At 41.7% G+C, this 16,951-nt stretch overlaps 1 protein-coding gene across 3 annotated transcripts; it reads left to right on the top strand.

The window, feature by feature from the left end:
- The first annotated feature begins 275 nt into the window (after positions 1 to 275).
- On the top strand, positions 276 to 7,049 carry LOC130744211 (uncharacterized). Of its 3 annotated transcripts, none has more exons than XM_057596404.1 (3): positions 276 to 433; positions 1,562 to 2,472; positions 6,281 to 7,049. In XM_057596404.1, exons 2-3 carry the CDS (start codon positions 1,622 to 1,624, stop codon positions 6,759 to 6,761), a joined length of 1,332 nt encoding a protein of 443 aa, XP_057452387.1. In that variant the 5' UTR covers positions 276 to 433; positions 1,562 to 1,621; the 3' UTR covers positions 6,762 to 7,049. The 3 variants fall into 3 exon arrangements, with proteins under 3 accessions (XP_057452387.1, XP_057452395.1, XP_057452391.1); XM_057596412.1 differs by having other exon boundaries at positions 316 to 433; positions 1,597 to 2,472; XM_057596408.1 differs by lacking the exon at positions 276 to 433 and adding an exon at positions 492 to 779.
- The last annotated feature ends 9,902 nt before the right edge of the window (positions 7,050 to 16,951 follow it).

Raw genomic sequence — 16,951 nt, 5'->3', positions numbered from 1 at the left:
AAGACATGGGAACAAGTAAAGGAGACACTAGATCTTTACTTGAGTTGAGTGTAACACAATTATCAGCTTTTTTTTATTTCATAAAATGATGCCCCTAATAATTATCATGTCCTTACATTACACTACATATAAAATATTTTTTCGCTTAGGTATTCATCCCGACCGACAATAGTGACTAATCCCTCGATGCGACTCACTGCTGGTACTAACCTTGTACCTAGCTGCGAGAGACGGCTCATACAAACTTTGTACTAATCGGTAAACGACTGAGCACATATTAAATATCAATATTATAAGAAGGTTCAGTTGTACACGCATAGTACATAGTATATAATAGGGATTCTCCATTGATCTCGTCCTTCGATTCAATGCACATGAATGAATCTTTGCCATGTTTCGGTGTAAAAGGAAACTTCAGATCTTAATTAGCAAGGCAAGTCTCTCTCTCTCTCTCTCTCTCTCTCTCTCTCTCTCTCTCTTCATGTGTTTGTTTGTGTGCAGAATTCCCTTTAATCAGTTAATCGAATATTCATGTGCTTCCTTGCTTCTTTGTGAAGCCATGTCTCTATTGTTTGATGATGATGCTGTTGTGAATTCTGTCAAAAATGATTTTCTTTGAATTCATGACATGGGGTGGTGTCAGGTTAATGAATTATTTGTCTAACTTGCAAAAGAAATTGTGAAAGTTGTCTTATCTGTGATGTTTTGCTCTGATCTGCTTTACTTGCTGCAATCAGCAATGTGAATTTTGTGAGTTGAATTTTGCAGACCCAGAATTGGTATGTTCCTCATCTAGCAAATAATGGCCAAAGTTTTTGTTTTGACCCTTGCATTGAATCTATATCATCAAGAGCTGTTTAATATTTTATTGATTTCAGTTTTTCATGATTCCTGTCCATGATGATGTGTTGGCAATTAGTTTTTCTCACTCAATTTTCCTGGGAAAAGGAGGCAGAGAAAGTTTGCTCTTATTGGATCCATGTTCTTTTATCATGATAAATATAACTCACTATGCAACAATAACAAAGAATTATACCACTAAGTGAGATCGGCTACGGCTATATGGATCATTTGATCCATATTAGAGATCTTCCTCCTTTACCCAGGTTTAGGACCTCCTATAACACATCATAAGCGGAGTTAAATATAACTCACTATATTAGTACCAATATATGGATCACTTTGTTTTCATGAGCCATTGTTCTGTTGGTCTTGCTTCATGCTTTGTCACTTGTCATGTTTGAAGATGGTTAGATGATATAAATATCTAATGTTACTAACTATATGGGGGTGGGAGGTTTTAATGAAAATCTTTTGGTTTAGAGGTTTGGAGGGGAGGGAAAATGACTTGAAATTGTTGACTAAACTATGTTTCGTTTTCATTTTTATGTCAAAAGTAACTAAATATATTATCCTTAGCAATTCTCTATTATTAAGTCTGCTTAAAGCTTCTTAATCTCTTTATATGCTTGAGGTCTGGGGATTAACACTTTCATTAAGTGAGTTTGCAATCTGCGTAGATTGCAACTAATGTTCTGAGTCTTCTTTTCTGATTCAACAGATGCGGCAACCATGACATATTGCTTCTTAAAATAGGTCAATACTCGGAGACCAAGAGGTGATGGCATCAGCAGAAAGGAGGGCTCCTTCTTATAGAGCCAATTATTTCACTCAAGATTTCCGGATTCCCCTGAATTCTTCAGACCATCCATCTTCAGTTTCAAAAGACTCAGTATCTGATAGGGCACCTGGTAATGATAAAAATGATCAAATTCCTGCCAATTCTGATAAGCTACCAGACATGAAATGGTGGCTACATGTGAAGAGCAATATGGGGGGTGAAGCAGATTATACAAGTCAAAATCTGAACTCCTGCAAGTCTGAGCTCAGTGCCTTCTATGCAGAATTTCTTGATGGCAATGTCAAGAGTGTAGAAGAACAATCTGTCATGGATTTTGATGCTCTTTCCTATATTGGAAGTACTAATTTATCTGTAGAGCAGCCCTGGCATTACAATAATACCAGAATGCCAAAAATCGAGGCTTCGCGGAATAAGGATTTACATGTTACTCCTAAGAAGAAAGATCAGATGGATTTCTATTTTTTAGATGATCATTTTGCGGATAGTGATATCTCCAGTTTCTTGGTCTCTGAACAAGGTAAAATGACATCATCTGATCTGGAATCACATTTGGTGGGAGCTGAGAAAACTGGACCATGGTGGCGCACTGCGGGAAAAGATGAATTGGCTTCCTTGGTTGCTCAGAAGTCAATGGAGCATATTGAGAACTGTGATCTCCCTAATCCCCAGACTAAGCAGAGAGCCAGCTACCAAAAGGGTTTTGATCATGATAAAACTACACCATCATCTCTAAACCAGAAAGCTGAAACTGGTTCTTCCAATGCGGATGGTTATACATCTGGAACCCCCTCTTCTGGCTGTTCATTTCAGGATTCAAACGAGCATTTCAGGTAACACTATAGAGGAATGCTTTACAATTTAGGCTTAATTCCACTTTGGGCCCCTGATCTTTCACAAATGAGCGATCGGGGCCCCCCGTGTTTAAACGTAGCGGTCAGGCACCCCAACGTTTCAAAAAAGTGCGATCGGGGCCCTTCTGTTATGTTCCGTTAGTTTGACCAAACGGAGTAGTGATGTGGATTTTCTTTTTCATTTTAAGATTAAATTTTTCACCCAAAAATTCCCCCTAATTCACAAACACGCTTCCCCCCAATTTTTTACCCTAATTTCACCCTAATTTAGCAAGAGAAAGAGAAGAGAAGAGGGTGAGTCGCCGGAAATCGCCTCCGGCGGCGGCGCACGGCGGTTCACGGCGGAGGTCGTCGGAATCGGAAATTTCTTTGTGGGTTTTGTTGCGGACGAGGAGAGGAGCACAGCGGTGGTGTTGGTTTGTCGAGATCGTGAGCGGTTCGCCGTAGATCGGGCTTTGAAGGCGGCGGTCCTAGGTTTTCATGGTGGTGATGGCTTCCACGTGGTGGCCATGGTGGCTGCCCTTTAGGTTCGTGCGATGAGGAGGAGGAGGTGATGGTGTGACCGGCGGTGGCTCTCATGGAAGAAGAAGAAGAAGAAGGAGGCGCAGTGATGGTGGTGTGGCCAGCGGCGGTGGCTCTCATGGAAGAAGAAGAAGAAGAAGAAGAAGAAGAAGAAGAAGAAGAAGAAGAAGAAGAAGAAGGAGGCCCAGTGATGGTGGTGTGGCCAGCGGCGAGCTCGCGTGAGGAAGCTCGCGGTGGTGGTGGCTTGGCCGAAGAGCAGTGGCGGCGACCATGAAGAAGAAGATGAAGTGAGAAAAATGGAGAAGAATGGAGAAGAAAGTGAGAAAGGGAGAGATGTCGAGAGATTGAGAGAGAATTTGGGGGGGGGGAATTTTTGGGTAAAAAAATAATATTAAAATGAAAAAGAAAATCCACGTCACTAGTTCCGTTAGTCAAACTAACGACACTTAACAGAAGGGCTTGAAACGCACGTTTTTGAAACGTTGGGGTGTCTGACCGCTACGTTTAAACACGGGGGGCCCCGATCGCTCATTTGTGAAAGATCAGGGGCCCAAAGTGGAATTAAGCCTACAATTTAATTAATTGTTCTATTCTTTAATTGTTGAGAAGTCCCACATTGACTCGAGATATGGCATGTTTATTGAGGGCAGAACAATCCTCACCCCTAAGCCAGCTTTTGGGGTAAAGTTAGGCCTAACCCAAATTCTAAGAGTAATCTATGGCTCATGGTCAGTTTACTAGGAAAAACCGAAAAAGAGTTGTTGTTTCTTCATGTTAAAATTGTTGAACTTCCAAGTCAATTGTAAGTTTGGTACGGGTTTAGAGTTGTTATTTACTGATGATAACTACATTATGATTACCTGATGCATGTTCTCCGAGAACTCTTTAATGGGGACAGAAAACCTTCCATTATTCGCATTTGATAGATTTCATTTGTTTTATAGCTTAGGCGTTGCTGGCTGTATCCGTTATTTCATTTTAAACCTAAATGAGTAGCTGTCTTGAAGTAACATGAGGATACCTCTTCATAGTTACTGATTTTGATGGGTTTCAAAGTTATTTTCATTATACATCAGAGTAATGGAGTAATGAATAATGATGATGTTTCTTCCCATCACTTTGCCAGTTGTGAGTATAGATCAGTATAATTGTTATAACTTCATACCATTGTGAGAGGGGTTCCTAGACCTACTTCATTCTTGATCCATCCTGGATAGGATATTCTATGGTGCTGCTAATTTGATTTTCCCTGATTTCCTCGTTTTACTGACTTTTTGCTTTGACTACTTGCACTACAGTTTTGCTCGATGTAATTTTGTGTTTGTTCTCCATCTCATGCTACCAGAGATTTCATGATGTTCATATTTTTTTTTCGAAAGGAGAAAATATATATAATAATAATGAGGAAACTGATAAGATATACACCAAAACAACCTCAACACGGTATCAAAAACCCACACGACCAAGGCTGCCCACCAAAAAGAACAAAAAAAAAAAACCAACCCAAAACAGCGGCAAATAAGAACAAAAGCCTCAAAAACTAGAAGCCGCAATTGCAACAACTACAAAAACCAAAAGCCGTTTGCAATACCCAAAAAACTCTCAAAGGACTAGGAAAAAACCTATACAGCCCATAACTCGCCACCACCCCAAATCTCACCCTCAACGGCGCAGAGAAGCTTTCCGCGCCTTGATCTCATTGGCAATTTGAAAGAGAGGGATATCATCAGGGCAATCATACCTCAAGCCTAAGCGCTTCCCCATCAAGACGGCACTCCTCGCTCTAGTCAATACGCCATAAGGCTCCGACATCTCCGTCGGCAACACCATCAGCTCTTTCCCTGTCTGCTCTGCATCAGTATAGCCTGCTTCCATTGTCATAGCACCACCAGAGCTCCCAGCAGCACCTTGCTTCTTTCTGCCTCCACCATCACCTTTCTTAGGTCTTCCCCTCGGGGTTTTCACATGATCCCTGGGTACGGAAAACCCAGTATCATGAGAAACCCCCAGTTCAGAAGATATGGAAACCATATTAGATGTGCTACCAGGTACAGAACAGCAAGAGGCAGCTATGGGTACATCACATAGGATACCCAAGGACGTCAGCATCACGTCTTCCCCCTCCACCGTCTCAAAGCCCCTAGCATCCGCAGAAAGCTCCACCGTCTCAATACCCCTAACATCCGCAGAAGAGGTTTCTGGGAAAAGCACCGAAGTTGAGAAGCTTGGGGATGGCGAGCCGCCTCTAAAGAGGCCAGAAATCATCAATTCTTCACTCTCGGAAGAAGACAACAGACGTCAATTCCCCACTTCCCCGATTCCAGCAAGAACCCCAGCATGCTCCGACGATCTCTGATCTCTAGCCGCAAACACCCTCGAACCAGCAACTCCACGCCGCGGAAATCTCGCCCAAGCAACCGACAATGGCGTTCCTCCCAACTTCATGATGTTCATATTGAGCTGAATTTAAATCTGTTTTTGTATCTACTAAGAAACTAAGATGTATAAATGTACAGAGCCACTAACATTTGCAGGAAATCAAATAATTCATGAATTTAAGTCACAAGGAAAAGATAGAATTTTGGACTTCTCTAAGCTTTTAGAAATATATGCTTCCAACTCTCCTCCGAAGCTATGCTTTAAATCTTTAAGTCTTTGAAAGATATGTTTTTGCTTCTAACTCTACCATCCCATTATTTTTATTTGATAAGATCTGCTTAGTCAGGGACATGGACTTACATTGTTCTCCAATATCACTCAAGTTCAGTTACAAATCCTCAGTTTCCATTTTCTTGAACATGGTGTTTTGATTATTATGTCATAGTTTTAGATCCTACAATGACATGGTGACACTAGTTATGTTCAAGTCATAAATTGGAGATAATTTTGTAGTTGCACAGATACTACACATTCTTGAGAATTTAAAGATACAAAGATATATATGGCAATAAGCGTTTATTCATAAGCTAATAAGCTAATTTGAACAGCTTATGAAAATAAGCTCAAAACAGCTTATAGGTAGGTCATCAGCTATTTAAATAAGCTCTCCCAAACACTTGCTTAAGCGCTTACACTATAAGATAAGCTCAAATAAGGTATTCCAAACAGGGCCTTACTATATTGATTTACTGACTTGTGAAACATCTTTCTTCTCTTTATTTTTTAGGGAGAAAAAATAAAGTTTTTGAATTCTACAATGGTTAGTAGAAATTTCATGATTATGCTAAATTCAATTTCTTATCAAATTATTCTCCCATACATTCAGATCTAGCAGTAGCAAAGATTCCGGTTCAAGCAACAAAGATTGCCAAACAAATTCTGAGAAGAGGAGCATGGCCGAGCTGTTGGAAGCGCTGTGTCATTCTCAAACAAGAGCAAGAGAAGCTGAGAAAGCAGCACAACAAGCTTACAACGAGAAGGAGCATATCCTGAGCCTTTTCTTCAGACAGGCTTCACAACTCTTTGCTTACAAGCAGTGGTTCCACCTGCTGCAGCTCGAAAATCTCTGCCTTCAACTCAGAAACAAAAACCAGCCACTGCTAAGTCTCTTCCCATCGGCTTTACACCGGGTCCCTTCGAGGGGAACGCTGCATAAGAAGAGTCCTGGAAAAGGTGGAAAGAGGAAGAATTGTAACAGAAGATGTGGGATCCAAAACTGCATTGTCGCTTTCGCGGTGGGTTTAGGCCTTGCTGGTGCTGGTTTGCTTCTTGGTTGGACCTTGGGGTGGATGTTTCCTACACTGTAATTGTGGTGGTATCTTGCTTGAGACATTGACTAACACGAATCTGTGTGCTGCTGCTGCTAAATGCCCTTCTGGAGTTTGAGATCTGTTGTGCTAATATGATTAGCAAGAATGTACATATGAATGTTATCTTTGGTTTCCATTTCCATCATTTGTGAATATTCCTAGTGCATTTAGACCACTTAGTTTTATACATTTAAAGAAGTGTAGAAAGAATGAGATTTGTAGATATGTGCAGTGTTTTGCTTGAACTAGCAAATTTAAATGTTCGTAGTTACTTGAAAGTTGAAATATGGCATGTGTAGGTCACTCTGAAATTGGAGTTTATGGTAAGAAATTTTGTGGAGTGATGTTATTTGCCCTTTAGGTGTTTTAAGATGCGAGAGTAAGATTGCTGCTGAAAATACCCGTAGCTAGTAAAACTTTATAAATTAAACAACTTGTATGATATTTTCCCGGTTTCATATTTTCTATGAAGTATCCAAATGGGTCATATATTGATTCCGGGTTGCTTTCCTTTTTGAAAGCGTTGAGCAACTTATTTGAGCTTATATTATAATACAAAGACTTGTGAAAAACTGTATGAGTAAAAAATAACTTACGACCAAGTTATAAGAGTGCGTTTGGTTTACACACAATATGTTTTAGAAAGTTTGTTATCATTTTCCAACATTTTAAGCTTGTATTTGAATACCAGTTGAGTGAAATATGATGGGATATTCATCTCAATCTATATTATAAGTTTTGTTCACTTTTATTTTAAAATAACAAACAACCAAACATAGTTTAAATTGTTAAAATGAGGATGTTGTTTGATTAGCATTCAATTTAAGGAAACTAGGGGTGTCCAGGTGGGATGGGCCGGGCCATTTGAGCCGGCCCACAACTTGCCAATTTTCAGACAGATTGGGTTGAGTCAAAATTGAAGTGAACCTAATTTATTGACTCAGCTCAGCCTTCGACAGGTTGTCGGAGCCAAACCGTAAGCTCATTACCATTTTAAAAATTCACTAAAAAGTTTACTTCTAATTATTTCAAGGTAAATAATCATTTTCCTACTCTTCCTCTTATAACAAAAAAAAATCATTTTCATAATAACATAAAAAATTGAAACACAAGAAAATAGAAATAAAATTAATAAATTTTATTATTACATCCCATCGAAACCTGGATATCCCTGAAAGTGAATAAGTTTCTTACAACAAATCGTTCCTTAGACCGCTCAAGGATTAAACCTTGAGAGTCTAATCTGATTTCTAGTAATGAAAAAAAAAATGTGTATGCAAACACCACCACAAAGTAAATTCCTTTTATATTGTGCTGCAAAATAAATTCCATTTTTTTGGGGTCCATTAGCAGCAAAATAAACTCAAAACCCTAGTGAACAGAAAGAAATTCAGTTACTCAACTCTAGAATCCACACTCAGCAAGCAGCATTCAATCAGGTATCTGTGACAGACATGGCTGCCCTAGTCAAAGCTGACGCTCAATCCCAAAGGCAATTCACCTGGTTAATTTCTCTCTCACTTTGTTCTGTTTTTCTTCATTCTTTATCTTTCTAATCAAGTTATCTTCTTTTTTTATTGTTTCTTTTCATTCTACAAAACATCAATTTGTGGTGTTTACAGATTTTCTAAGTGCCTGGTTTCCATGTATTCATGCTGTTACTCAAAAAATTGAATTGTAGGATATTCTTTTGTTCATAGTATTAAGTGCATGTTGGTGTGTGCGAAATGTTTTTAGTGTATGTGAAGAACTATAGAGTTCTCACTATTGTAAATTTTCTGCAGAGTTGGAAGAGATATGGAAATTAATTATAACATAGTTTGGTTTGGTCCTAAATTGCATAGGAAAATTGATTATAGTTATTGGGAAACTTTGATGTCTACTCACTTAAGGGCACATGGAATTTGGAGTTTTGTTGAACAAGGATTACCACAAGGCGCTGATGCAACCGATGAAAGGAATGACCAGTTGGCACTTTAACAAATTCATCAAGTTGTAGATTATTCAATTTTTGGGTCAATTATAAATGCTAAAACTGCTAAGGAAGCATGGGATATTTTGAACTCATCATATGGAAGAGCAACTCGAGCTCAAAGGTCCAAGGAAGAGGAAGCGGTTGCAAGCTGCAACTACTGAGAAAGTTTATGAAAATATTCTCGAGAAAATTATTAGATTGCACCTTGCTTTACCCACCATTGAAGATTGCACCTTGCTTTATTAGATATAAGTTGTAAGCTAGCAGTGAAAGTATACTAAACACAATCACCACTGCTCTTGTGTTTTTGGTGTGTTTTATTATTTACTGTTTTTTCCTTGCCTTTAAAGGCTTCTTGGATGCTGTACTGTTGAATATCAAAGTATTAAATCTAATTGAGATAGTTTGAGTGAAAAGCTTGGGTGCCTGTAGGTGTGTGTTTATTAGAGAAAATAAATGTCACACTGTGATGGAAACCCAAAACAGAAAATAGAACTGAAGGAATGAAACAGTAATCAGGATTGTTTATTGATGAATTGGAAATCGTTACAGAGAAGGAAAAGCCTTTCCTAAACTGACCAGAGCCAAGCTCCTATAGGAAGCTATTGCTTCCTACTCATTACTACACGCTCAATGATTTCAGAATGCCTTCCCTACCTCTCACTACCTTCCTTATATTATGGAATGGATTACAATCCTACCTCCCCTCTCTCTCGCCAGCTCACCAGCTGTGCTGTTAGTTAGTTACTACTCCCTTTGTCCCTTTTGCCCCTTCTAGAGTATACCTTCCACTCTTTGGGCTTCGACCCCACATGGGCTAATGACTCACTTGGGCCAGCTGCTGGATCATAGTTCCTAATAATGCCGCCGTCTGAACTCACAACCTTGTCCCCAAGGTTGAAGTTTGGGTATAAACTCATGATGGTGAGGGCATCCTCCCAGGTAGCCTCCTCAGCAGTTTTGCCTTGCCATTTAATTAGTAGCTGCTGAATGGTGTCACCCTGCAACTTCACCAGGCGAGTGGCTAAAACAGTGTCGGGTGTGTCCTTGTCATCACACTCGCCCTCCAATTGATCTGGCAAATCTGCTTCTGCAGAGTAGTCCCCAATCGCCTTCTTGAGCAATGACACATGAAACACAGGATGAACTCGCGATCCTTCTGGTAAACGTAACCTGTAAGCCACCGCACCCACACGAGCCACGATAGGATAAGGCCCATAGTATCGGGCTGCCAGCTTTGCATGAACCCGGGTTACTACAGATTGTTGACGATGTGCGCGAAGCTTCACAAAGACCCATTCCCCGACAGTAAATGATTTTTCAACCCGCTTAGTGTCAGCTTGTGACTTCATTCGACCCTGGGCGCGCAAGAGTTGTGCCTTCAACTGGCGCAGAACCTCATCTCGATCAACCAATTCACGTTGCACTGCGTCAACCCTGGTCTCCCCGAGTCCCCAACGTGTGATTGCTGGGGGTTTGCGTCCATAAACAACCTCGAACGGGGTCATATGTGTGGCTGAGTGGTAAGATGTATTGAACCAATACTCAGCCCAATGGATCCAAGTTGCCCACGTTTTGGGTTGATCAGCCGAAAAACAACGCAAATACGTTTCCAAACAGCGATTTACGACTTCCGTTTGTCCATCCGATTCGGGGTGGTACGCGGAACTCATATTCAACTGTGTGCCCTGCAACCGGAAAAGCTCTTTCCAGAAATGACTCATAAATACTGGGTCCCGGTCGCTCACAATGGTTGAGGGAACTCCATGCAAACGTATGACTTCCTTGGCAAACAATTCAGCGATGCTCTTCGCAGTATAGGGGTGCTTCAGCGGAATGAAGTGACAGAATTTGGATAGGCGATCCACGACCACTAGCACTGCCTCGTATCCCCTGGATTTAGGTAGGCCAGTTATGAAATCAATCGAGAGATCTTCCCACACCTGATTTGGGATGGGTAGAGGCTGCAGCAAGCCTGCGGGCGATGAGGCCATGTACTTTTGTCTTTGGCATGTATCACAGCTACGAACAAACTCTTGCACCGTGTTCTTCATGCCTACCCAATAGATGTTGGCCGCGAGCCGCCGATAGGTGCGGAGAAATCCGGAGTGCCCGCCATGTGGGGTGGCATGAAATTCCTTTAACATCTGTGGAATTAGAGAGGAAGTATGTGACAAAACCAGCCTCCCTTTGTACAACAGAATCCCCTGCTGTAGACTGAATTCCGGATGAGTTGATGGGTCATTTTGTAACTCCATGATCACATGCTTAAGTTTTGCATCCTGCTGAACCTCTGTTGCTATCAACTGGTGATCTTCCCAGCGCGGGTACGTGCACACGGTCCTGATCTCACCATATTCCCCAACGCGCGATAGCGCATCTGCTCCCTTATTTAACTTCCCAGGTTTATAAACGATATCAAAGTCATACCCCAATAGCTTCGCGGCCCAATTCTGTTGTTCCCCAGTAATAATCTTTTGATGGAGCAACTCTTTAAGACTCTTCTGATCAGTAGACACAAGAAATTTCCGTCCCAATAAGTAAGGACGCCAATGCTGTATCGCCAAAGCTACTGCCATAAGCTCTTTCTCATAGGCGGACTTAGCGAGGTTCCGTGGTCCTAAGGCCTTGCTATAGTATGCTATGGGTTTCTTGTCTTGCATCAAAATCGCCCCGAGGCCACACCCTGACGCATCACACTCAATTAGGAATTCTTTCTCAAAATCTGGAAGTGCCAAAACAGGGGCCGTTGTGAGCTTCCCTTTTAGAGTTTCAAATGCATTTTGTGCTGCAGCTCCCCACTGAAAAGCATCTTTCTTTGTCAAATCTGTGAGTGGCCTTGCTATTTTCCCATAATCCCGAATAAATTTCCTGTAGTAACCGGTTAATCCAAGAAAACCTCTCACCCCTTTTACATTCTTGGGCACGGGCCAACTCTTGACACTCGCCACCTTGCTAGGATCAACCGCCACTCCCTGTGCTGAAATCAGGTGCCCCAAGTATTCAACTGAGTCTTGCGCAAACTGACATTTCTTCTTGTTTGCTGTCAAGTGTTGCTGTTGGAGGAGTTGTAAGACCTTCTCAAGATGCAATAGGTGCTTTTCCCAATCGCTGCTATACACTAGAATATCATCAAAAAATACAAGCACTCCCTTCCGGAGCATGGGACGAAAAACTGCGTTCATCAAACTCTGAAACGTCGATGGTGCGTTCATGAGACCGAACGGCATTACGAGGAATTCGTAGTGCCCTTCATGGGTACGAAATGCCGTTTTATGCACATCCTCTGCCCTTACGCGAACCTGATGATACCCCGACTTGAGATCAAGCTTTGAGAAAAATTTAGCACCATTCAACTCATCGAGCAGCTCTTCAATTACAGGAATGGGAAACTTATCAGGGACTGTTACCTTATTGAGTGCGCGGTAATCCACGCACATACGCCATGACTGGTCCTTCTTCTTGACCAAGAGCACTGGACTGGAGTAAGCGCTTGAGCTATGTCGTATGATGCCGGCTGACAACATCTCCTGAACCTGCCTTTCAATTTCATTTTTATGGGTATGGGGATAACGATATGGTCTGACGTTGACTGGTCCCTGCCCTTCCTTTATGTTGATACAATGCTCTTTGCCTCGACTCGGGGGTAGCCCCTCCTGAGCTTCAAACACACTGTCATACTCTTGCAACAACTTCTGCAAGCTTTCCTGTTGCGCTGCCTCTAGATGCTGACCTTTGGGAACCTCATGCCGGTGCTCCAAGAGTCCAAACGCTAGCTTGCTGTCAAGGTCAGACCTTCTCAGGATGCTTTGCAACGCCCCCATGGAACTTACGCCAGCACTAAGACCCTGTAGCCTTACCCACTGTGTGCCGTGCCAGAAACTCATAGTATGCTTTCCCCAATTAGCAATTGTATCTCCCAACGTCTTGAGCCATTCAATTCCTAGCACAATATCAGGGCCTCCCAGATCAAACAAATGGGGTGTGCACGAGAACTTGTAATCCCCAATCTCCAGGTCAAGCTCCTTACACTTACCTCTGGTGTGAGTCTGGAAACCATCTCCCAACTTGATGGACATCCGTGGAGTGTCTTCCACTTCCCAGCTCATTCGTTGCACAACCTTGTGGTCAACGAAATTATGAGTGGCTCCGCTGTCGACTAACACGAGCACGGGCACCCCTCGCACTTTTCCTTGTAGCCTCATGGTTTGTGGCGGTTCACCATGGTCGACGAGATTGCACAAACTCATTATACTTAGCTCACCATCGACCTCGTCTTCCATCTCGTTCATCTCTACGGCGAGAATGTTCCCATCGCCGGCGTCGTCGTCGCCGTCTTCGACGAGCAGCACTCGGAGTTGGCGATCGGGGCATTTGTGCATTGGGTGGAAAGGGCCTCCACATTTGAAGCACTGACCCTTTTGTTTCCGATCCAATAATTCATGATAAGTGAGATGGGAGAATCCCCTGTCACGTGGACCGGCCCTCCTAGCTTCTGTTGTCGCCTTGGGGTCTCCTTTTGGGCCACCAAAAACTGGTTTATTAGTAGTCGCGGGCCCATTATCCTTAGCGCCTTTGACCCAGACCCAATCGGTGCTTCCCGGGCGATCGCCAGTCCGAAAACCCGCTCCACCAATCCTCGAACTACGGTTATAACCCGACCCGGCTTCACCCCTTACTTCCTTCTCCACCGCCCGGGCGATCAAGAGCAATCTTGAGCGGTTCACTCCGCCCATCGCCACCAAGCTCCTCGCCTTTCCCCGTATCTCTTCTTTCAGACCATGCAAGAAGTATCCCTGGTATTGCTTCTCAGGTAATTTTGGGATTTGGGCCGTCAAATATTCGAACTCGGTAATGTACTCCTCCACCGTACCTTTCTGACGCAACTCAGTCAATTGCTCGTACACGTCACCGTCGCCGTGACCGCCATAACGCTCCAGAAGAGCTTGACGCAACTTCTCCCACGTCAGAGGAGCTTCTGATTCGAACAAAGAATTGTAAAAATGGATGGTGGGTCCATCCATGCTGAGCTGAGCGAGGCTCACCTTGACCTCCGGTGAAGTCTCTTGCACACGGAAATACACCTCCGCGCGTGAGATCCAGCCCGCCGGGTCTCTCCCGTCGAAGATCGGCAACTCTACCTTCTTTACTGACTGGCGAAACTCCGCCAACGCATCGCCGTGTAGAGGTTGCGTTCGTGGTCCTCCTTCGTTCGCTTCAGGTTGCTCAGGAACCTCAGCGCTTGAGCTTTCTCCCTTGTCTCGGTTTGCACTTGCATCTTCCCTGTGTGACATTTTTCCTAACGATCGTTCCATCATCGCAATCAACGATGCAGGAAGATCCTTCATCGCCGTCGTAACAGCTACCAGCGACGTTCGCATCTCAGCGAGCTCGCCTTCAAGAGCATCAAGCTTTGCTTCCATCGAGTTTGTCGTGTGTTTGGATTTTCTGGGTGGCATTCACTGGTTCCGGCGAATCAATCCGGCAGGTCGGACCAATTTGATGGAAACCCAAAACAGAAAATAGAACTGAAGGAATGAAACAGTAATCAGGATTGTTTATTGATGAATTGGAAATCGTTACAGAGAAGGAAAAGCCTTTCCTAAACTGACCAGAGCCAAGCTCCTATAGGAAGCTATTGCTTCCTACTCATTACTACACGCTCAATGATTTCAGAATGCCTTCCCTACCTCTCACTACCTTCCTTATATTATGGAATGGATTACAATCCTACCTCCCCTCTCTCTCGCCAGCTCACCAGCTGTGCTGTTAGTTAGTTACTACTCCCTTTGTCCCTTTTGCCCCTTCTAGAGTATACCTTCCACTCTTTGGGCTTCGACCCCACATGGGCTAATGACTCACTTGGGCCAGCTGCTGGATCATAGTTCCTAATACACTGAGATGACATAGCTTATCCTACCCATCAATATTTTCTGATTGTAAAGTAGTGAGTACAAGTGATGAGCTTAGTATTTGCATCCAAATTTACCACCTAGTGATAAACATTTAGAAAACACCAGTGGCCTTCTTACAATAATTATGTTGTTGAAAGAGTTTGAGTATGGTTTGCATAAACCAGATCATCACTGTTAGTATTGTATGTAAAGCATGGACACTTAATAAATTACTACCCTTTGAAAATTTTCCCCTGTGCAGTAAGTTGGTTGGAACAATTTTGTAATGAAAAACTGAAATGGCAATTACAGTGACTTGGAAGTGGACTTTGGATGTGAAGAGAATGCCTCCATTGTATATGCAGCCTTAGCTGTTGATAAGGAGGTAATTTACTGAATCTGAAAATATCAAACTTTTGAACACTATAACTTCAGTTTCTCTACTTGTTTTCAACTTAATTACACGTCTGCTGCAGTTGCACCCGGACAAAGTGACACAACTCATGAAGGTATCTAATGGAAAGCTTTCAGTGTGAGTATCCTCTATATGGTATTATTCAGAGTAACCTTTTGTGAATGATTGTATGTTTTTTTTTTGAAATGGAAATAATATTAAGAGAAGAAAAAATCAGTTGGGCACAAGGGCCCTTACATCATTCAAAACCAACGGCATTACGGCCTGGGGAGCTTCGTCGAATGGCCAATTAGAATCCACCAATTTGTCATGTCACAGTTAAATTTTAATTTAAAAATATATGGAAAGATGGGATTGGATGCATATGTAAAACTCTTTACACTGTCATCAGTTTATAAAAATTAATTCCTATTTTAAACATTGTACCTTTTTCTGTTTAATTTCTATATTTGTATTGCTTAATGTTCCAAGAGTAAGTACTAAGTAGGATATCAAATAAATTGCTTGGAAAATTCTGGTGAATTGTGTATTTGTAGTCAATTTTCAGTGGCCATATTTTCAATGATGATTGAAAATGCTATGTATGGACATTGAGTCATCTACTCGTCTTTGACTTAACCGCATAGAAATTTTATCATTAATAGATGTATTTTATGCTGGTGCCAAATGTGTGATCTCACTTTTCCTTCCCTTCTTCCAATCCATCTCATTCAGGCACTTTGAGGCAGTAGAAGCAAGATTTCTTAGAGCATCTTTCAGTGCTTTTCTAGATGTCCTAACACTAGCTACAAACACAATTGAAGAATTTGGTCAAGGAATGGAGTTGTGACATTTACTTCTCTTGTTAGCAGTATAATATAAATTCATTTGTAGTTTAAACTTTTAAGATAGTTTGTTCCTGACATGTCTTTTTGAAAATGTATTGTAACCAGAACCATTTGACGTCGGTCTTAAGATGTGGCGTAACCAAGTGACCTGGACATGTTAACATTACTGAAATATAAATATTCTTTCAAGCAAGAAAACCTTTCACATTCTTATATGAAGACAACATCATAAGCGAATGTGAAAGAGAACAACACCATGGCACTTTTGTTGCACCTAAGGAACAGCCTTGGTGGTTTTTTGTTTTGTTTGATTGAATGAGTCACATAAAATCTTTACCTAAGTAGAATTTATTGTCACTTAGAAGCTAGAACTGTTGTGTCATAATAATTCAATTTGGTAGTCTGGAACAGTTGCCAGATGTGGTGCCCCTGATCAATAAAAAGTACATAATGCCTATAGATTTCCATGGCAAAAGGTCAAACCCTGCGGCAGGGTGCAGCCAACATAAATGTGAAAGGGGTTAAATGTAATTCAACACTTGCTTTTTGGTTGAGCTATTTCAGCCTTTAGCTGAGTGAATCAGTAGATGAGAATGTGATGGAGGGCTGCAGAGAATGTGTTGCTGGAGAGGATTTTTGATTGGTGAGGAAGAGCGAGGATGTTTACTCCCTCACACCCCTCATTGTTAGCATGAAGATTCACTTATTAGCATGATTGAATTAGCTTTTTTTCTCAAAATAATTTCAGATACTCGAAAATTATTTACGGTTGTTCATCTTCATAATTGATTTTAATTTTAAAATTAATTATAGAATGATTTTCAAACATGCACTATGTAGGTCAAATGTGACTCCATCATTTTGCACTAGGGAAGCACTAGGGAATGGAGATTTCCCTCTGAGAAAGTATAATGCTTCTTCTTAGTTCTTATATTCAAGAGGGTTAAAGTAGTATAATAGTTTAATTATTTAAGCCAATTACTTTTATATCTACATAAATTGTGACCTTTTTTCATCATGACTCATGAGAATAACTCATCTGGTGGCCAATTTTATTTCATTTTGTGACACATAGT

Source organism: Lotus japonicus, chromosome 1 (genome assembly GCF_012489685.1).
Source record: "Lotus japonicus ecotype B-129 chromosome 1, LjGifu_v1.2".
In the NCBI taxonomy this organism is placed as follows: Eukaryota; Viridiplantae; Streptophyta; class Magnoliopsida; order Fabales; family Fabaceae; genus Lotus; species Lotus japonicus.
Note: the sequence above shows the minus strand (reverse complement) of the source record. Positions and strands in the feature narration are given on the sequence as shown.

What these genes read in the sequence shown, in the direction of transcription:
- LOC130744211 (XM_057596404.1), top strand. Translation starts at nt 1,622, where the DNA reads ATGGCATCAGCAGAAAGGAGGGCTCCTTCTTATAGAGCCAATTATTTC. An exon ending in GATTCAAACGAGCATTTCAG is followed by an intron (nt 2,473 to 6,280) that starts GTAACACTATAG and finishes CCATACATTCAG; the next exon opens with ATCTAGCAGTAGCAAAGATT.